The sequence below is a fragment of the Anarrhichthys ocellatus genome, unplaced genomic scaffold (assembly GCF_004355925.1).
Source record: "Anarrhichthys ocellatus isolate YVR2014 unplaced genomic scaffold, GSC_Weel_1.0 scaffold40, whole genome shotgun sequence".
NCBI lineage: Eukaryota > Metazoa > Chordata > Actinopteri > Perciformes > Anarhichadidae > Anarrhichthys > Anarrhichthys ocellatus.
In genome coordinates, this window is record NW_022280070.1 from 4,277,808 (window position 1) to 4,299,469 (window position 21,662).

Sequence of the window (21,662 nt, forward strand, 5' to 3'; positions counted from 1 at the left end):
GGATCAAGTTCATGTTAATCCAGGCAGTCACTGGAACAAAGATACAAGTAGCAGCTGTGTGCAGATGTGTCTCTATCTCTGCACAGACGTGTGAAAGCAATGTTACAACATGTTGCATGCATTTAAAAACATACAGCATGCACACTAACTATTACATTAATTATATTTAATGTCAGTTATCAAGTGCACAGTTTCAATAACATGTGCATGGGCATAGCAGAAACAAATCCACAACTACAGTTTTCACCACCACATCACGGAACACGATTTAATGAACCTTGCCGCATTTCAGAGAGGATGGGTATCTTTCTCTGAAACCCACAGTAACCTTGCGTCATATGTAATAGAGCAACAAGGGCAGCTAAATTAGAAAAGCTATTGACTTGGTGTTTGTGGCATGAGAGGTCCATTAAAATGCAACACCACAGGCTACAAAAGGCCATAGTCAGCCAGACATGCTCTGCTAGTGCCAAAATAACTCCCTACCTCCACTTTTGAAACATCTAAGGGACAATTGTGTCAAAGTGGAAAATATCCATAAAGTCTAAAAGGGACATTTTTATTTTTATTTAGTTTTGGTCGACACAGCACAGATGTCAGAAAAGGAAACTTTCTGTTAAAATAAGTGTGCATTAAACTCTTCTGAAAGTGACTGAAAGTCATTTGCGATAAGATATGCAGGATGAGGTCCTAAATCCCCTGCATCATCTTTGTTTTGCTCAACTAATGATGTCACTGCTGAGGCGAGAAGAAATAGCAATCTGTCACGCACACAATTGGGAATATGGGGCTCCATTCATTTATAGCTCAAATGATGCCAAATATGTTCAGTGGATTGAGTGATTTTAATTGCTACTTAACATACTGTTAATTGCTTTTAACAAATGACTTACATTTTCAGTCAACTTTTTGTTAAGTATTATTTATTCAATTGTGGCACCAAAACAAGACAAACATCAGACTGCACAAAAGCCTAGATTGCACATTAGACTACATCACTGGAGAGAAGTACAGAGCAACACGTCCAACAGAGGGAGGGCATTTGAGTGATTTTTCTAAAGCAGCCTGCAGTAAATGGTGCATACATTTTTGACACAGGTGACCCCCCAGTGCGAATTAAATCTGTGTTCATGCGCTATGACACTGAGGTCATTAAAGCTCCCTCTCTCTTACTTTCATTACAACTGAGATCTTTGTCACTGAGCTTATATCTGCTCCCTATATCACATATTACTGCAGGTTGGTACATGGTGCCAGACCAAGGCTTCCAGAGGCTGCACAACCTGCGATTGTTTGTTTTGCATGTGTTCTCAATTAGAGCCAACAGCTGAGGCAGATGGAAACTGGTTACATAAAGCTGCTCTCTGTTTTTATAACACCAATCAATAACTATGGCGAATCATTCAGCAGACAGAATGTTTTCTTATAAGCTTCTGCAACACCAATCATTTTGAAATAAAAGTATATTTAGATGTTATGATTATAATATATTTAAGAAAAAATAAAATGATTACGAAAAATAATAATTTTTACTCTACAGGATCATTATTATAAAATTCAGTTCATGCAGATATCACGAGCTACAGAGTTTAGTTTACATTACAGATCATCCAGTCTACATCCTGCAATCTACAATGGCAGAAAAAGGCATTGTCTAATAATAAAAATAAGTAGCCTATAATAAAAATAATAATCATCATTTCACGGCATTTCACCAATTGTTAATCACAGTACATGCTTTCGCATTTATACAGGAACACTGATCAGTAATTGCAGTGTAGCTCTTCTTATTGCACATCACACTCCTAATACATTTTTGCCGCTTATTACACCTACCTGTTGGTTCTTACGGCGCAAGTCTGTCGTTTTCTTGTTGTAATAAGTCCCATATGCGCCAGATATGCCCACTGCTGCACTTTAATTTTCGCTTCTCTTTTATTATATTCACTTAGCTTCCCGTCTGTCGCTGCAATTTCTGCCATAACCCTCTCCAGCAATACTGAAGAAGATGTTTGTCGTTGCAAAGACAGACTTTAAAAGCACGTGTGCTTATCCCCGCCCCTGTGGCTGCGACGGCCAATAGAAAGCTGCAGCGCCTGTTCGAGGGTCTGAGCCCAGATGGAAGATACGTCATCCGTCAGAGTGGAGGACGAGGAGAGTGAAACCCCCGTATCTCACAGGGACGATGAAAACATGACGTTGTAACAGGAAATATGAATCAATGTGAGTGCAACGGATCTCCAGATAATCTACAAAACTGCATGTGATATATGAAATTAGTCAACCTATTATATATCGTGTTTGTCCTTTTCTGTTAAATAGTAAAGCAGATGTACAGAGTGGTGCAGAGTACGCTTAATGTGAGTGGGAAATCTGTGACTTTCCAAAATAGCCACTTCTGGTTTGATTTTGCACCCAATGATCATAAGGTGGCAGTGTAGAACTGCAAAGAGGATAAACACACAAGCGCTGGCATCAAATTATGTGATTGAGGAATTATATAATTATTAGCCTATTATAATTGAATGTAGTACCCTGATAATTCTGTTTTCATATTTATTTATTTGATATACTTCCCATTTACAAATATACAGTATATTTTATATTATCGCTGGTTTGTAATACCTTTTGCATTTCGGAGAAGTGTACCTTTTGGTTCAAATTTGAAATGTTTGTTTTGAGTAGCACTTGAACCTCTCAGGTCCCCTTTCTTCTGTGTGCATTAAGGGTCCAGGTGTCAATTTGTTATTGGCCAATCAGAGATGGGTATATTAGCCGACTGTGTTCTGTGAGGGGGTGGGACTAACGAGAGCGACAAACAGAGTTGTAAATTCCGTACAATCTCTTAATTTACTGTTGTTCATCAAAGTTAAGAGCCGGGAGCTTTAAATCATTGTGCATAAGATTAAAATGTGAAACTGAGCCGTGTGTTTCTAGTGTGTGTCAGATGATGTCACACCCGATGCTGCAGCAGAGGTGCAGAGGGCGCGCGACTGCATGGCCAGGAACCTGCGCTTTGCACATACATAGAGCCTCGGGCCGGTTCCACCGCCGGACAGTTTACTGAGTTTTAAGGAACAGTGAGTAGGCTACAGACAATTTGTGAGTAGTTTGTGAGTACCAAACTGATATATAAAAACCTGAGTATTATTTTGTTTTACTTTCTTTCGGTCACCAGGACATTTTAGAGGTGTGAATCACCGGGTTTCAGTATGAATAATATTTGTTATTGCATTCAAGCATTGTAATTTCATGTTGACTGCGTATTGCGATACATGTTGTAAAATAACGCTTATAGTGTCATGGCATAAATGCAGTATAAATGAGTTTTATACTTGCAATAACAGTAAAGCTCAACAACAAGCGAACTTGGCCCCTCTTGCACCCTAGCCAGAGTTATATGGCCAAATCTGACACGTCCTAAGTTTATAATTTAGTAAACCTCGCCAATTCACCTCCCATTCAAAGGGATCATCAGATGTTACATTTAAGAGGTATTCAAAGTTAATCATGTAACAAACCTGGAATTAAGTGGGTGAGCTACACAAGGACAACTTTATTTGTCTAACATTTGTAGCAATGAATTGTATTCATCTAAAGAATTAAAACAGGTTATGAACAATGTATTGTAAGTCACATATAAATATATTTACAAGAGTACATCTTATCAAAGTGTCCATCACAAGTGCACCTTACTACTCTACAAATGGGTTTGCTGCATCACTTCCTCAGTGATGTCAGGGTTCACCGTGCGAGTGCGTCCGATCCTCTTGCTTGATGCAAGGAGAGGACCACGGGACTGACTGCCCTCTACCGGACATCCTCTCCTGTGAAACTCCTCTGCACTGATCAGGGGCACCGGCACCCTCGTGGTCACGTTGAACAGAGCATAGTCCACCTTGTAGTGCCTCTTGCCCTGTTTCAACATTTCCCGAAAGCGCTGGCCCCAGCGGATGTCTGCTGGTGTGTATGAGGTTCGAGTCTGGTGGAGCATACCTGTAGAGTCGCCGGTGTAGGTGAAAGACACCACCAGCTCAAAGTCATCCCCCAGCAGGTCGTCGGGGCCCAGGCTGTAGAGGGGACTGCCAGGCTCCACCTTGTGGATGATGGTGGCCGGTGTGGCGAGGACGATGTCTCTGTTCTGGATGTGCAGGTCCTGGTATGACATCGCAATAGACCCCAGTGGCTGTTTCACATAGCGGACTAGCATGGCCCTGGCGACACCCTCCAGGATGTGATTTCCCCTGAAGTCCCCAAGTCGCCATGACAGACAAAGATTGCCGTCTCGCAGGTTGACCACTGCACATCTGCTGAAGCCAACCGTCTGAGCTCTTTTACGTGCACATGCCATTTTAGCAACAACAATACCAATGATGATGGTGTCAAGGAGGCAGCTAAACACATCTTGAACTGTCACCACAATAATGGCTACAATACAGTTCTCGGTCATCCCCCTGAAGCCATAGCCAATAGTCGCCTGGGTCTCCATTGAGAACATAAAGGCTCCGGTGAAGCCACGCACGTTGTCCACGCAGGGTGCGTTATCGACATCGCTAACGTCCCCGTGCACATATGCAATGAGCCAAAAACAGAGACCGAAAAAGAGCCAAGAGAGAATGTAGGAGAGGAAAAAGACGAGGAACATCACCCTCCAGCGGATCTCCACTAGAGTAGTGAAGATGTCCATCAGGTACGGGCTCCATTCTCCAGGGGCCTTCTGGAAAACCACAGGGAACCTGCCATCTTTCTGCATGTAGCGCAGCCACTTGCCCTTATTTTTACAGCCCATTGTGTGGATTGTAGTGTCGTAGGTATCGATGACGACCTGCTCACCCCTCTCCATGCTGGGGCTGCCTTTCAGTTTCCTGTACAAAGACGAGCGTGCAATAGAAGGTATGTTAGGCATGTAAGGATGACAGTTGTCTTGGCATGGACAGGAGTGACAGTATTTTACTCATTACAAGTGACTGAAATGTAAAAGGCTCTCAGGCTTGTTTGTTGAGCTGAATCCTTCATGTTTGAGCAAGCAGCCTAGGTCACTCCGTGCCTCGGGCTATCAGCAGCAGATGACTTGTGCAGTGCCCAGCTCTGGGAATGAAAAATGTTTCTCACTGGTTGATTATTTACCACAAGGTCCATTACAGTCTGGACACTGTACAAATCTGTTGTGCTAAAAGCTTTTCATATAAAACTAATGTCTGCATTATGACCACATGTAATCATGCAGAGGATTAAAAATGCTACTGGAAGTATTTGAGCTAATGCATAAATTACAATTGTCACTCCTAGTACGAATCGTGAACACAGTTATAGAATTCATAAAGACAAATTGAAATTAATTTCATAATTCAACACACCATAAACTGAGCATTATAATATACAATGTCAATAGAACATGTTGCGAATATTTTCCATGATAACAATGATGGAAAAGTCCGAAGGCTGTCCGTCATATTGTCAGACTGGAACACTTGGTTTTGGGAAATGGCTTTTGAGGGAGGCCATGAAGTGTTTATATATTCGGACGTTTATCCACAAGTCCTGAGAAAGTATGTGTCGGTAAATTATGCAAAACCTCGGCCTCTATTTTGGTCCTCATGAGGGTAAATTATTATCCTCCAACCACCTCTAACAGCTTTCACCTCCAAATGTTTCCTCAAATGTCAAACTTTAACCACCTTCTTTTCAGTATCAACACCAAAGTCAGGACACTGTTAACACTTTGTTTTACTGTACTTCAGTAATCTGACAGCAGATTGAGTTGTCACTGATGAAAGGCTCACTATCAAGGTTATGTTTGAGCGCACAATGCTGAGTTGACTCACTCACTGATCAATGTGGTTATTTTTAAGCCATGTCCTTCCGAGCAAGAAGTCTATCAGACTTTTATCTAGAGTTTTATTGCTTAATTGAGTCGGCTGAGAACATGTAGCTGATGTTTATCTCGGTTTTAAATGGTTTATCACGTCTAAAACTTGCAACAGTGCTAAGTCATTAAAACACGGTGTTCCTGTCTGTCAGATCAATGTCAGTTTTACTGTAGTTTAAAATAGCTTCCTGTCAACAAAAATACTCGGACTGAAAAATTCAAAGATTGTAAAAATAGTCACCTTCATGCAGGAGCAAAACTGCAAATAAAAGTTTAAAAAACTTGGTAAAACAAAAAAAAGCAGACACAATTCAAATACACATTTATCAGTACACTTTCTATGACAACCATGTCTACTTAAACTTATAATGCCTTATAATATGGTTATAGCGCTGTATACTTGTTGGTATTAGCACTCAAAAATGTTATTATAGAAAGTCATAGAAAATCTGACCTATATATCTCTTGCATTGACTGTTAATGCCTCAATAGGAGGGAAATAGAGGAAAATGCATCGAAAAACAGCAAGTTACCAAGTCAACATGCACTCTCATAAGTGGTTGAAGTCTTCATAAGTCTCACAGGTTTCACACAGTTAATTTCCACACAGCAACCACTGAGTCCACGGAGGAGGACGAGAACAGCTTACAGGACAGTGAGCAGGGAAACTTACCAAGAGTAGCTAATGTTGTTATGGTTCAGTGGATAGTGGTTCCAATATTATTCTGTTTCTGTATACAGTGTAAGACACTATGTGAGTACATTGTGAGCTACTGAATCTGACTCTGCAGGCTGTGTTGGACTAATAAGCTTGAGTCTGAATTACATTTTATGATTCCTGCAGATTTACTGGATGTTTTCTTTCATATTTATGTTATACCTCTCACTGTATGTATTATTTTGTGTTGTATTTTCTTAGGCTATATGAGGGAAAATGCTCATACAAATTCCAATAACTACAGTTGATGTTGATGTTTCCACATAGTTAACATGAATTCACAAACATATGAAGCTGAGATATTTAAAAAGTAAAATAGTCACTTGTTCCCATGCTATAGTGTATTTAATGATGTATCATTGTGTCGTGACAATACTTAATATTTGCTGTTATATTTGTTTGTCAATGAGTTAATGTTTAATTATTGCAACTTGTTTTTAATTATTTTCCTTCCGACTGGCTTGACCCTGTTAATATTATTCTGTTCTGTTCATTATTCTGTGTTTATTCAGTTGAGTATTATTCTGTGGAGTTTTGTACCTACTCCAATACATTTGTAATTATTTTCTTAACTTAAAAGCTTCTTTTCAATTAGTCTAGTAAAATCTTTTTACCACAATGTTTACCTCCATGAGAGTTTGTAAAAACACAAAGTCAATTTGATTTTCTCCTCTACATAGACACTTGAAATCTTTATTTATGTCACAATTGTCATTTAGTACTTAAAGTACATAAATGTTAAGAAAAAAAACATAGTATGTTTAAATATTCAACTTACTTTCAAAGTAGAAATTGGAGTTTCTTCAGGTGTCTCATAAGCCCATCAGTTCTGCCGAGCATTAAACGATGTGTTGCCACAGTGGAAGTAACCTCAGAGTGTCGGGGGCCGGCCTGGTCCTCAAGCAAAGTCCCATTTTGTTCTGATATCACAGCAATCCCTTCCCTCTGAACCCTATTTGACAATCTGGAAGAATTTATGACCTATGGAATACTTTTAAAAGGTCGCTAACGAACCACCAAATGCCCTCTGTTTGCTTCTGGATGAGGAAATAGAAATTGCGTAATTTAAATGGTCTGCCAGAAAACGACAAAGGCAGAGAAATATTGATAGCATATAGATCATTTTGCAGCTATGTATATTTGAGTCATTTCTCTTTGGATTTCCATGACTCATTAGACAGAAAGTTAACCTTTGCTCCATAAGGTGGAGACGCTGTCTTTGTCTCAGTTGTCCTCAATTTGGTTGTGATAAGACAAGAGCTATCACAATTGAGCCGCAAGGACACACTTACCTTTTAAACCACTTTTATTGCGGTCATAAGAGCATCCAAAGCTGTCACAAAGAGGTCAACACCATCAAAACAACCTTATTGTGTTTTTATAAATAGAACATGACACCCCCCCCCCCCCCCCCCCCCCCTGACACTGTGAATCCTGCCTCATTCATCACGTATTGGTTGTTTAAGATGATGTGTGAAGACAGATAAGAGACATTCCTCTGAGAGATAACCTGGAAAGAATAGTTCATCAGTCTGTCATTTACAGGCAGCAACTATAAAACGACTGAGTGAAAACAGACAGAAGGAAAACAGTTTTACTTCCATTACTGCAGTACATAAACTGTAAAGGTACAGGACAGAAAAGTAATTTATTAATGCACCATGTGGTGCACAACATCCAACATTTTAAAGATATCCAGTGTGTGTGTGTGTGTGGGTGTGTGTGTGTGTGTGTGTGTGTGTGTGTAGTCTGGAAATTGTTTTTGGTTTATTTATGCCTGCTTCGGATTTGAAATTCGAAATTCTCATATTTCTTTTTAGTACCTTTTTAAACTGCTCTTACCCCACATGCATGATATTTTTTTCCAACACAAACGTATTCGCTATAAATCTGACTTTTAACAAAGTATGAAGCTGCCATCAACACAAAATACACAAAAAATAACACTGCCTGCCGATACAATTAAAAAAAATTGATAATCACTCAAGATATTACTATAACAGGTCAAGGTTGTAAAAAGGAATGAAAAAAAGAACTACACGCACAAATACAGCTGAAAAATAAACTACTACTAATGAAATTAGAACTTATTAGAGAATAACACTTAAGCAAATGTCACTCATCTATTTTATAGATATGTTAAATCTATATAATTGCAGATGACAACCCCATCATGTAAGACTTATACAAAATAAATATGATGCAATCTAACATGAATGGAAATTCTAATTACTTTTATACAATGTAATGAGCTTATGGGCCTTATTGTCAAATCAAACAAATAATTAAAAAACAGACAAAAACCTGAATACTTCATCCAGCTGTCAAAACAAATGTATGGATAATGGCTGTCCTGCATCCATGACTGGGAGACATTCATGTTAACTCGGGTCTCCATTGTTGGCGGCCTCCGGTGACTCCAGCCACAGTCCCATTATAATACAGAATATCCTGACGAGCTATAATGCCAGTTATCAGTGTCTGCTGGCAGGTAAACAGACAGTGAGATTATTGCACTTGTGTTCTGACTGTTTACACAGGATCACTGAGCGATACGCTGGACAGGCATGGTGTTCTCCCTATTGTCTTGTGCATGTGCCTAATTGTAAACATGTGGTTAAACGTCACAGTCGGGCCTATTTAAGTGCAATGTTAGGCTGAAACCTGAAGGGATGGAACACAGCTGGAAGTCAATCTGCAGTTATCAACCACACGCAAAGTCTAACAGCCAGAAATGTTGAGATTTCTCACCCACAGCCTGTGGAAGGCAGTCGTCTTACTGACTCTGCTAACAGTAGGTAAGTGTATAGATATTTCACAAAACAATGTTTAGAGAGGCAGTAGAATGGCAGAAGTATTTAACAAATCTTTTATCTCTAATTTCAGGTGGTGGACTTGCCAGCTGCACAAATCGCCGATGTCTGGCTGAAATATTGATTCAGAAAGAATATCTATCTCAGCCACAAAATGAAAACTGCACCCACAAGATTTACGTGCCGCTCATTGAGTACCAGACTCTGTCAGTTGTAAGTATTGTTTCATAAATTTTCTACTGCGAATTCCTATTTGTTTCTCCTTTTATTCACTAAAATTACAACTATTGTTATTATTCCTAAGTCTTATTAATGTCAACATGTTGAAGATGTTTTGAGAATTTATTTTGATCGGGTAATAAATACATGCAGGAAGACAAAATGGTCATCTGAGCAAAATTGTCAGACAATGACCGATTCATTCCCACCAGCAATCCAATGGAGTTGACGCTCTGCATAACCACATTTGTTATCTTTTTATTAACAGGACATAAAGACTCTCCAGATCACAAGTCGTCTGCTAGCCATAATTGTAAGCTCCTAGATGCTAACAAATGGACAAAAAGAAACAGAGAGTATGTTTCAGTCACAATCATTTTGATTTGAAACCACAGGTGTGGACAGATCCTGAGTTGGGATGGAACACGTCAGTTTACAAATTTCATCAACTGACCCTGCCAGTGGATAAAATCTGGACCCCAGAACTCCATGTCACAAATGGGTAAGTTACATAACATAATCCAACTATCATCGCAAATTCAACTCATGGACTTCTTGATATTCATCCCACACATCTGTTGTTTCTCACCTGTGTAGAATAAAAACAACTATGTCTCACAACTCCCGTGATCTGCTGGTACACAGTAATGGCACAGTGGAGCACACTGTGATCATAAATGCAGAGGTGAACTGTGAAGTCAACCTGTTCAACTATCCCTTCGCTAGTGATGAATGTCCTGTTGCGATCCAAAGCTGGTCCAACCAAGGTGAGCTCAGCAATTCACTAATACAAATACACAGTATTTTATCAAAGTCTTAGAGCACATTGGCTGTTAAGTCATAATGTGTTAACTGGCTTAATTTCATAATTCTACACATCTGTGTTAATTCTTAAGAAGATATTGATTCATTTCCTTTTGGTTTTTTTAATGCTTTTTAGATGATTTTCCAATTATTAGGGCATTGCCATAATAAAGTGTTGTGCAGTGTCAAATGAGGCTACATTAGTTGCTGCTAGCTTAACACACCAGTATCTCTGAACAAACTGTTGGAGGGCATGTTGCATTGTGGGTAAAGTAGGCGCAATGTTTGGATGTAAAAGATGATTTAGATTTTATTTTTTTTATTTTTTTAAACTGCCCGTAATGAGTCAGTCAATGCTCTGTCAGTGGAGTGCTCTTTTAAAGAAGCCTTTTCTTTCAGGATGTGGTACAGATCTGGTATTCGGTAGAATAATTAATGTTGATGGGTCCCATGGAGATTGGAGAACTGACAATGTGACCCTCAAGAAATTAAGAAGGGACCGCGATTACCTCATGGTGAGTTTGTGAGCATGTATAATAGTCATTTATACTTTAAATAATGATTCACCAAATTCTTGCAATAGTGGTATTAATCTAACGGTATTTAACTTTACAAAAACAAAACAGCAATTGTTTGATTGCGACATAGTAATCAATAAATCTCAAATGAATCTGCAAGTATTTTGACATCAATAATCATCAAACTTTCCCTGATTCCAGCTTCTCAGATGTGAGGATTTGTTGCGTTTCTTCGTCAGCTGTGATAGTAGATGTAATATACTTGAGTTTCAGACTGCTGGCAGGACAAATTAAGTAATTTGAACATCTATGAGAACTTATAATGGACATTTTTCACTATTTTCTGCCATTTTGTGAAAATAAACTACAAATTGATCAATCGAGAAAAAAATATGCACGAGACACTGGCAGAAAATAAAGTATTCACCATTTTCCCGAATCACATACTTGTATTTAAGCCAGGAGTTCTACAAACAATAAAATGCAGTTTCTATATTGTACCATGAAACTCTGTCTGCCACACTCCTCAGGTTGAATTGAGCATTAAATCTACCAACCCCTTCATAACACTACTGCTGCCCAGTATGCTGATCATCATAGCCGATATGGTCAGCTTCGCTCTGCCGCTGGGAGGCGGTGAACGCAACTGTTTTAAGGTCACACTGGTGCTCAGCTTCACCATGTTCCTCGTCATCCTCAACGATCGGCTCCCTGGAGACGGCCAGTGCAGCCCCGTCATCCGTCAGTCAGCATGTCACAAACACTCGCAAACCAAATACATGAACGGCATCGCAGTTTGAGTCTCTAACTGTCTCGTCTGTGCCGCAGGAATCCACTTCTCTGTGTGTCTGATCCTCTTGGTGGTGAGCATGTTGCTGTCCATGCTGCTGACAAAGATGGCCACAGATGGCGGCCACCTTTTCAGCTGCTGCTGGGGAGGGTCATTCTCGGAAAACACAGGAAACAAGGACCTGAAGGAGGATGAGGGTGAGGAAGTTGTTGATTTTGAGAAGGGTATTTTGATGCTCACATCTTGATTTTAAACAAAAAAAAACAATGTGTATGACCTGTTCTGATTCATTCTGCTTCATTCCCTACAGAAGCCAAAGCTGACATTAGTGCCATTCAGCTGAATGGCCTAGAAGACTACAGTCAAATGCTCAGAAAGGTGGTCAACTTCCTGGACGCTCTGGATGCCAAGACACTGGAAAGTAACAGATATCTGATGTTTGCCAACAAAGTGGACCAGACAATCTTCCTGCTCTACTTCAGTTTTGGCGGTGTATACTTTATTGCCATGACTTGTGTGATGGCAAGCTATAAATGTTCAGTTGACCATTTTGATTTCTGGTACTAATCACAATCACAAACTGAGCTGTTCAGATTTCAAAATGCTAATCTCTGCACACATTTATTACACGTATTTAACCTCGCATTCTTTATATTGTGTCAAATACCGTGGTTCTCATTTGTACTCGTATAGTTAATCTGTAGATGTCTGATAAAGATGTGTGTGGGCATATTTCTGAAAGTCAAAACAAATAAATGAATTAATCCTTCGCTCCTGATATTATTTTGAGTGACATGAGTTATGGAAGTGTTAGTGGTGCAACGGTTCAACTAGCTCGCGGTTCGTCGTGTATTGTGCTTTTTGTGTTACGATCTCAGTTTGATTTGTTTTGCGCATAAAGGGAGGAAAAACATCCCTTTCCAATGTGTTTGAATTACAAAATACATAAATCAATCGATTGACTAATGGTAATAAATGAGATTTCTATATTATATGAAGCATAAAACAGATTTCATACATATCTATTCTTTTACATATATATATATTTTATTTAAAACTGGAACATCTGGACACATGACAAAGCCATGTTCCTTCAGCCCTCAACATGAGATTTTATTCGTGAAGATTTTCTGATATTGAATAACACCCTCTGCTTATATTATAGTATGTCTATAAAAATACAAAAAAATATATTAAATGTAAGGAAAAGACGGATGAAGCTGCGTGGCCTCTGGTAAACACTGATGCGCTGTCGTTGCCACCTCATGGTGTAATCATTCACTGCAGACAGGTGACCTGCTGCACTTCATTACTTTAGATAAAAACAGTTGAGCTTAATAATTCACAATTCTGTTTATGTCCAACATTAAACAAAGGCTGTTGAAGGACAGCTAATGAGAGGCGAATATATATTCTATTGGTTTTAATAACATAATGTTGACACTTCCAGCCAGAAATGACAGTCATGAGTTTATTCTTGTATTTATTATGTTTTTGTAAAACAACAATTTCAGAGATGTCCAGGGTAAATCGTCAGTTTTTGTGTAAACTCACAACCAAGTGGCACTTGTAGCTAAACATTATACACTTCACCAACTTCTCCCTGCCATATCCCAATATCATTTATCACAATATTTTATAAAGTTTGATTAAAACAACATAAAGCAGCAGTAAGATCCCCGCCCCTATAGTTTAAATAGTAGCACAATAAGGTAACACATCTATCTCTATATATTTAATTGTCCCCCAAAGCTCTTTTCCCAACAGTATACATTCAGAGATGCTGAGACGTCAAAAGTTACAAAAGTGTAATGTAAAAAATAATGCTTTCATTTTCTAAAGACAAAACTGCCCTTGATCGAAATCTAATCAAGACTCCGGAATCTAAACATTACCTCATTAACTGCTATTTTAAAACAAATTAAAGCCTGTTAGGGACTTTGCCAGTTTTGTGGTGAACTCAGTTTACCAGTCAGGGTTTACATTTCACAATAACCTTACATCAGTTACAAGTATCAGTCTACCTGTGCTCTGAACTGACAAAACTACTGTATGCAATTTATTCTCAACAGCAACTATTGTTTTTTTTTTTATTTGCATTAATAGAAAGTCTGGAAATTATTCCTGAATTAATCAGTCAGTCAATGATTTCAGAGGAAAAAAACCCCGACACAAAATCAGTTGTATCAAAAACACTTTCACACTCAGAAAAGACCAACAGGTACAATAATGTGTCCATCACACTGCAGACGGTTCGTCCTCTTCAACTTCAAGGTTCCTCTGTCTTTTTCATTGCCTTTTGTGAAACAAATATAAATGCAACAGTTAATGCATCATGGCATTCAGACAAAAAAGCTAAGTGTTATTTCTCTTCACATACCTGTTTAAAAATCTGGGCACCAAGATAGTTCTGTGCCATGTTTCTCAGGTTGGTCTGTCCACCGAACTTGCATCTGATGTAGCCGTACAAGTTTGCCCATTGTAATACCAAGCCCATGAGCACTACAGCCTGGGGGACAAGACACGGACCAACAATTAGCAACTATTTAAGACGGAAATTGAATAGACGTTCACTTTGAAAAGCACCGAACTGACCAGCCATTTCATCTTGAAAGAGAAGATGGTGCTGAACACAAACATTATCCAGAAGATGGGGCACACGATGAGTCCGAGCCAGAAGATCCGGGACTCGGCACTGGACGTCGTGTTCAGACTGTGCGTCTGTTTACAAAAAAAATCCAAGATTAAAAAAAACAACTGGTTTATTCTTTGGAAATTCATGTCCAATGTCCGTACGGTGACATTTCTAAGAGAGGACAATGCAGCCGTTCTATGTTACACCATCTTCAATTGTCTAATAAGGTCATGCAGCTCCATTACACTGTGAAACAAACAGGATGCACATACGGGAGCACAGTCACCTCTGAGTTACAATGAACATCCGTGTATTTACCGAAACCTCTAGTACTTTCCAGCTGCTTGCTGCCAAAGTCACACTGAATAATATGTATTAAAAAAAGAAATGTGTTGAGACGGTTTAGCTTACAAAAGATGTTGTTTTTCCAAATGTGTGTCTTTACTCCTCCAAACCTTTGTTAAGAAAGCTGTATTTTTCTCTTGGGCCGCAAAGAGCTCCGTGCAAATGCCCGCTGGGTCTTTAAGGAATGTATCTATGTACCTTCTGCTTACCTTCTTTGACTCAAACACCCAGTGGCTCTTTCCATTGGTATCCACTTGATTCCACCAGCGAAGGCCCACCAACAATCTGCCAGATACATTCTGAGGGGGAAAGCGCATTTACTTTGATTTGTCATTAACAACATAAACCTCCAAATATTCACTAAATAACCCAAGATGTAATCCAACACGGAACATGGAGATTCAATGACAAAAAAACAAAAAAAATAGCCGATAAAAGTAAAAACTTGATCTGCAACTATTGGAACGGCTTCTTTAATGAGAGGATTAGATGCTAAAATAATGTGGGAACTTTCTCACTTCTTTGGGGCATTTTTAAACAAACGATTGATTAATTGTGACAATAACTTTCAGATGTATTGGTACTGATCGCAATGTGAAGTTAGCTTCTGATTCGCAGCGTTTGGATTTGACAGTTAAGTGGAAAGTTATATTAAACTGAACCAACAGATTCTCCTTCTGTCGGGAACACACTTTCAAATGTGTGAAAGCTTTATTATATTTGTGAAAAGGCAAAAAGGGGAGATTCCACTGTTTTGACAAGGTCCAGATCCAAAACCACTATAATTAATCAAGTCAAATCTGGACTAGATTATCCCAAATAGTCTTTAAAAAACAGCTTCAGATTTCTGAAAGCTTTATTCTTTCTTTTTGTTATATGCAGACCAAGTTGAACTAGGTCCAGATTAAAATATAGCATAAAGTATAGTGGGTTTTGATCTGGACCTGGTCCAATATGGTCTAGAACTGCAGAATCGGAAGCTGCGAACCTGAAGCTAACTTCAGCGTCGTAAAATAAACTAGTTGCAGCTCCTCGCGTGACACAAACAAGGTGTCGTGTATAAAACCGACGCATGATTTTGGATTATTTATTTTCCACATCCAGTAATCCACCCGACCCGCTCACCTTCACGGTCCAGAAGTCACATGACAGCAGGAGGATGATGGTGACCATACAGGCAATGAAACGACTGCTGAAGATGTCGCACAGTAAGTAGACCAAGATGGCACTTGTTCGGAAGAAGAGATGGAAGAAGGAGACCAGCGGGTGTCTGAAACACAGATTTGATGATAAAGCGTTTGTTGAGAACAGGACAGTCACTTAGGACCGAAGTACCCTCACACATCTCACCTAATGTTGGACTTTCTGGCTCTTATGTCACCGTCCTCTTCCCCAAAGAGAGGAGCGTCTTGCGAGTCCTGTTAACGTAAAATAAATACATTATCAGGTTAACGCTAATGCTCATCTTCCAGATATCCGTTTCCATGGATTTGTTTGTAATTTAAATCACAGCAGTCGAGTTACACTACATTCAAAAGCCAATACTGTTTATGAGTTATCACAAAAGTCAAATTTAGGACCGATCACCTGTCTCAGCATGTTGAAACTTGCGGATGTATTTCCTGGTGACGTGGTTGTAAACAAAACCTTATGCTAAGGACCCAAAGGAAGGGTGGCTTTAAATGTGCCTGACTCAAAGGTAAGACGAACACATCAGCCCAAATGAATAGCTATTTCTGCTTCTTGTATACATTCTATGAATTTATGTCGCATATTGTTCCAGTGTAGATAGATGCTTTTATTTCAAGCTCGTAAGATCTTCCAAAAGCTATGGGAGAGCTTTTATTTCATGTGTTTAATTAATGAAGTGACCATAGGTTTTATTAGATTTATTGTTTTTGGTATTTTGCACAAAATCACACCCAAGTGGCACTTATTTCAACCAGTTCAAACTTACAAAACTTAAATTGCATAGATTATTTTTGATTCAAACAACATAACGTAGTAGGATGTCCACAATCTATGTTTAATTAAATAGTGGCCAATCAACAATAAGGTAAAACATCTATTACCCCCAAAAAACCCTTTTCAGATACAGTATACAGTAGATTCAGTCCCAAAAAGATGATAATTAGGACTGCAAACAACACATTTTTTCATTATCCATTAAGCTACCAATTATTTTCTCGATTAAATCAATTAATCATTTGCTCTACAAAATGTCAGAAAATTATAAAATTGGGTTGATCACTACAGCTGTATACTGCAAATAATGTGTTACTAATAATGATAATAATTGATGTCACAAAAGATTAACATCGCAATTATTGTTTGACTTCTGACAATGATATTTTGAATACATTTACATTGTTGCATATTCAAGCTTTAACATCATGAGAAACATTGTTTGACAAACGTGCACTTCACAAATGTAGAGAGAAATAACAAAGACACATCAAAACAAACTACAATTTATACAAAACAGCTTTATATTGTCAAAACAGTGGGCTGCCGTGAGCTCCAGCATGCGTTATGAGGTCAGAAAAACCTCAAACAGACTGGCGACTGAATGCATGCGGTAAAAAATGCCAAAGGGAAGTCCAATATTTACAATCGCAGCCCACATGTTGAATTTATAGAATTCCGTTTCAGTGTCGTGGTCAAATTGGGGACGAGCACCGAATGCCGGCATGATCCACAGCTGTTAAAGACAGAAAGGAGAACAGGCTTAGCATGCGGTGCATTTTCAAGCAGTAACTTTGAGAGTGTAAGGGAGAGCGTTACTCACTATGACGTTGCCCAGCAGCAGAAAGGCACAGACCTCCTTCAAAATCCGTCTCTTCCACAACAGTTTGGGCTTGTGCCCGGCCATGTGTGCGTGCGGGCTGTGTGCTGCGAGTACCGGACTGGGCTTTGTGTCCATGTCTGATCCTTCAAAGGTGCTCAGGTCTTTGCTCGGCTGCAGCACATATGGATTTGCAACCACAGTGATCTGGTGCACCTCGTGGAAGGGCTCCCGATGTAGCCCTTCCACAATGAAAAAGTTCTGCAGGCCGAGTTGGATCACCATCAGGATCGCCCAGGCCAGGTTGAGCCTGTTCAGGTAGCCTTTGGCTCCAGTTGCAGCCATCGCTACGATGGTGAAGTAGCTGATGATGAACTGCCCCAGCGAGGCTCCGACCAGCAGCCCCACATCCAGGCTCCGCGTGGGGCTTTTCTCTGATACGTGCTCCCTGTGGTCCACCTTGTAGATGGCACAGCCGATCACAGTGGAGACGGACATCAGGGTCACTATCACTATATTCATGATAAAGTGCATCATCACTGCTTTATCCTTCCGGTCGTCATCAATATCTCCGTTAACCATTTCCATCTCATACACGATGAAGGTTGCCAGGCCCGACGCCACCAAGAGAACTCCTGCCACAGGACCGATAAATATATCCTTCATACGGAATTTGATGTGGTGATCGTGTTCTTCTGTTACTCTGCCCACGTTTTTCCACATGATGTATGCCATGGCTGAGGCAAAGAGACTGTACTCAATATTGAAGGGGTACAAGTAGTAGTAGGCCTCCTTGAAGATGCTACATGAAGTGTGGCTGCACTTGCACGTTTCGTCTCCGTAACCCGCTGTAAGACATGACGGGGCACAGGTAGACAGAAGTATTAAGTTGTGGTACTTTACTCGTCACTATATCTGCTTTGATTGATGCATCTGCTTTAATTACCTTTGCTGATGAACAGGCTTCGTCCTGAGTTTTTGGTGTCGTTGCTCGGATATTCGGGATATGTTGTTTGGTGTAGGGACTCCTCGGTGACCGCAGTCATCCACACAACTAGATTTGTGGAGAGGGTGAGCATCAGCCCGCAGCTAAATAAGAAGACAAGAGGGAATCAAAAGAAAAAATGATCAGACTAAAACAGTGTTGATTTTCTTTTCTTTTTTAATGGTCTGCTTTAGTGTCTGATTTATACAGAATTCAAGGGGCAACATTAAAAATCAGTATCCACCAAGTAATAATAGTCTTGCTTTTAATTTAATTTGGCTTGTCAAACCACAATGTCTTATTACAGTTTAGTGCTAAGACGTCAGTCAATAAGTCAATTGACAGAAAAATAACTGGAAACTATTTTTATAATCGATTAATAGTTTGAGTTTTGCTATATTAAGGTGAATACTTAGTCTTAGTCCTCTATGATAGTAATCTGAATATCTTTGGGTTTTTTAAAACATGTCAACGTGAGCTCTGGGGAATTGTGATAAACATTTTACACTATTCTTGACATTTTATCGGCCAAATGATTAATCGACCAATCAAGAAAACTATCTGCAGAATGATCAATAATAAAAATAACCGTTGTTTGCAGCACTCTTTCAGATAAATGCAATAGAAATAATACTGATTGCATAATTTCAAGGTTTGCCAATGAGGAGAAATTTCAGATTTTGACAGTAATACAAGATCAGAACTGCGGCTACAACTAAAACACAAAATGCTAAAGGAGAAGGGTTCATTTTTTAAGTAGAACACGGTGAGTGGTCCATTAATTACATACCGTGTAATGTTCCTTTGTAGCTGCACACATGCCTTCGCGTGCATCCACAAAAAGTATGTCTGCAAATTGATAGCACAATTGTATTAATCATTTTGCAATGATAAAGACTTGAGTTAACGAATTAATGTCTTTATGCATTTTTACCTGCACAATTACGAAGACAAGTTGCACCACAGGAAATGCAACCTTAACGGCAGAATCGCAGTGGAGGAAGCCCGCATAGCTGGCTATCTTGAAAATATCCATGACGATGCTGAGCAATCCAAATAGCACAAGTCCTCCTGAAGGAGCAACGAGCAAACTTAGTTTGAACATTCTCAGCAAATACAAAACACTTTAGTCTGAAGATGTGCAACAGTTACTTACCCCGGAGCCATACAGGTCCAGCATGGCCGTCCTTGTAATCAACAGCATTGTCTTTCCTGGCCGTGTAGATGAGATAGTAAACCATCCAGATGGAGGTGAGGAGGAGGAGGAGGATGAGGAAGACCTGCAGGTCAGCGCTGCCGATCTTTACATTGTTGTTGGCACTGCCGCTGACCAGGGCGCAGCCCAGGATCAAGACGTTCACACAAATGATCCCGGACAGCATCCAGCCCCAGTTTCGGCCCCTGTCCTTCAGGGCTCCAGCGGAAGGGATGTTCGGGTCGGGCTCGCACGTGCCCTCCACTTGACTCGGCACATTGATGTTGTTGGACAGGCTGGCCTCCTCCGTCTCCCTGTCTTTGGCCGACATCCTGCATGGTTCACAGGGATTGCCATGGGTCAAACAGTCGCATTGGTAGCCGGTGGCTAAACACATCCTTCCCTTCTCTAAAGCCTATTCACAAATGAGTCGTTTGCTGCACCTGGTTCCCTCTTAAACGTTACAGGTTTAACTGCTACACCCACTCACTAGCTCCCTATAAATAAAGGCAGATCCCAGCGAAACAACAGACACAAAAGAGTAGTTTCAAATCAGCAAATGGGATTTAATTTGCATGTTTATAGTGCTGTACAGAGTGAGAATCCAAAAAACATGTTTGCATGAATAAGCTATGAGGGAAGTAATCTACACTATCCCTCTCCATCTATGATAAAAGACTTTAACACCAGGACAGGTGAAATATAATAACGTGCATGCTCTTGTTAGAAAAAATATGACGCTCTTATGACAATCCGACAAAGCAGTGACCTTCTTAATGAAGGTATAGGTTTCAGGATACCTGTAAACTTACCTGATGCAGTGTGATCCTGAGAATCACACTGTCTGAGCCATCACGGTTTTTATACCTCGTCAGAAACGCCGTGGTTTACTGAGCACGTGTGCAGCCATAAATGTCAACTGTTATGAATAACACCATATTATCACCAAACACAGCGTGTTTTGCACAAAATATTCAAGTAAAGTTCAAAAGATGTTTCCACGAAAAACCTTTTCTCACGTATTCCAAAATACAAGAAACCGGTTGCTTTTCGGATAAACTGCATTTCTTTGATATTACACGATACATTTGTATTCCAGGGCTTTCGGTTGTATAAGTCCTAACAGTATGCGCAAAATAAATGCGAACGTAAGGTAAAACAAAACTGCATCAAAGCATGTTTTTTTTCCCCCCATAATATTTTTGCATTCATATATTTTAGAAGCTTTATGAGTTGTGTCGTGTTCAACTTGATGGCCTTTTTGCTGCGGCTGACCCCATGCAGCTACATCGCACTCTAAACACGATCTAAATTCTCTAAACAGGCTTTGGCGTGTAAAACTCTTTATCTTTTTAATTCGGTGCTTGAAGGGAATACTCCCAGTTCTCATTAATGCAGAATGCTCAATGAAGAAACGTGCCCCATGCGTCATGTGTCTCTGCAGAACGCCTGAGGTGTAGGACATGAAAAGCCTGGGCGCTATCGGTGCCCATTGTTATGGACGTTTCAGAGAACTCCAGCGTCGCTTCTTATTTCAGATAGATAGATAATCGATGTCCTTTTCATCGGGGTGGGTCTGGGAGTGAGGGACTTTCGCCTTGCGACACTCAATGAACTCTTTTGTCTGCAAAAATGTTGTTGAATAAAACACCACCAGGAATGGAAAGTTTAAAGTGGGAACAATGGGTTTATTCAGAAGAAAGCTGACAAAATACACACCGGAGTAACTCTTCCTCATTTCTCACAGTGAGACAGCAATACTTGTGTTCTCAAGTGTCTGTGCTAATAATACCCTGCACAAGTGTAGACAGCTTCAGTGTGTCTTGAAGTTTATTCCGGATGAATGAGTTTGAAAGGTTTCAGAAATGTTTTCAGATTGAATAGAAACGTAAAATGTATATTGTTTTTGAACCAGCCATTAACGTGTACATTGACTGAAGAGGTGCATTAAACTACATCATGGAGAAATGACAAGTTGCATCAACA

The 21,662-nt window shown here is 39.7% G+C and overlaps 3 protein-coding genes across 3 annotated transcripts; all 3 read right to left on the reverse strand.

Annotated features, from left to right (window-relative positions):
- Positions 1-3,680: 3,680 nt before the first annotated feature.
- Positions 3,681-7,487, reverse strand: LOC116394706 (inward rectifier potassium channel 16-like). Its single transcript, XM_031867974.1, has 2 exons — positions 7,366-7,487; positions 3,681-4,865 (listed from the first exon to the last, which is right to left on the reverse strand). Exon 2 carries the CDS (start codon positions 4,841-4,843, stop codon positions 3,701-3,703), a length of 1,143 nt encoding a protein of 380 aa, XP_031723834.1. The 5' UTR covers positions 4,844-4,865; positions 7,366-7,487; the 3' UTR covers positions 3,681-3,700.
- Positions 7,488-13,153: 5,666 nt separating this feature from the next.
- LOC116394647 (Golgi apparatus membrane protein TVP23 homolog B) lies at positions 13,154-16,382 on the reverse strand. The gene is made up of 7 exons (XM_031867897.1): positions 16,299-16,382; positions 16,062-16,129; positions 15,837-15,981; positions 14,921-15,010; positions 14,327-14,452; positions 14,112-14,240; positions 13,154-14,027 (listed from the first exon to the last, which is right to left on the reverse strand). The coding sequence occupies exons 1-7, from the start codon at positions 16,308-16,310 to the stop codon at positions 14,001-14,003; spliced, it is 597 nt and encodes a 198-aa protein (XP_031723757.1). The 5' UTR covers positions 16,311-16,382; the 3' UTR covers positions 13,154-14,000.
- Positions 16,383-16,594: 212 nt separating this feature from the next.
- On the reverse strand, positions 16,595-20,080 carry LOC116394709 (proton channel OTOP2-like). Its single transcript, XM_031867978.1, has 6 exons — positions 19,638-20,080; positions 19,416-19,552; positions 19,272-19,330; positions 18,443-18,585; positions 17,500-18,344; positions 16,595-17,412 (listed from the first exon to the last, which is right to left on the reverse strand). The coding sequence occupies exons 1-6, from the start codon at positions 20,071-20,073 to the stop codon at positions 17,242-17,244; spliced, it is 1,791 nt and encodes a 596-aa protein (XP_031723838.1). The 5' UTR covers positions 20,074-20,080; the 3' UTR covers positions 16,595-17,241.
- Between the last annotated feature and the right edge of the window lie 1,582 nt (positions 20,081-21,662).

Coding starts and splice junctions, on each gene's coding strand:
- LOC116394706 (XM_031867974.1), bottom strand. CDS start 4,843: ATGGAGAGGGGTGAGCAGGTCGTCATCGATACCTACGACACTACAATC.
- LOC116394709 (XM_031867978.1), bottom strand. CDS start 20,073: ATGTGTTTAGCCACCGGCTACCAATGCGACTGTTTGACCCATGGCAAT. Junction 19,331..19,415: donor TTGTCTTCGTAATTGTGCAG/GTAAAAATGCAT, acceptor ATCAATTTGCAG/ACATACTTTTTGTGGATGCA. Junction 17,413..17,499: donor TGCTGCTGGGCAACGTCATA/GTGAGTAACGCT, acceptor TGTCTTTAACAG/CTGTGGATCATGCCGGCATT.
- LOC116394647 (XM_031867897.1), bottom strand. Junction 15,011..15,836: donor GTGACTTCTGGACCGTGAAG/GTGAGCGGGTCG, acceptor TTTCCCCCTCAG/AATGTATCTGGCAGATTGTT. Junction 14,028..14,111: donor GTGCCCAGATTTTTAAACAG/GTATGTGAAGAG, acceptor GTTTCACAAAAG/GCAATGAAAAAGACAGAGGA.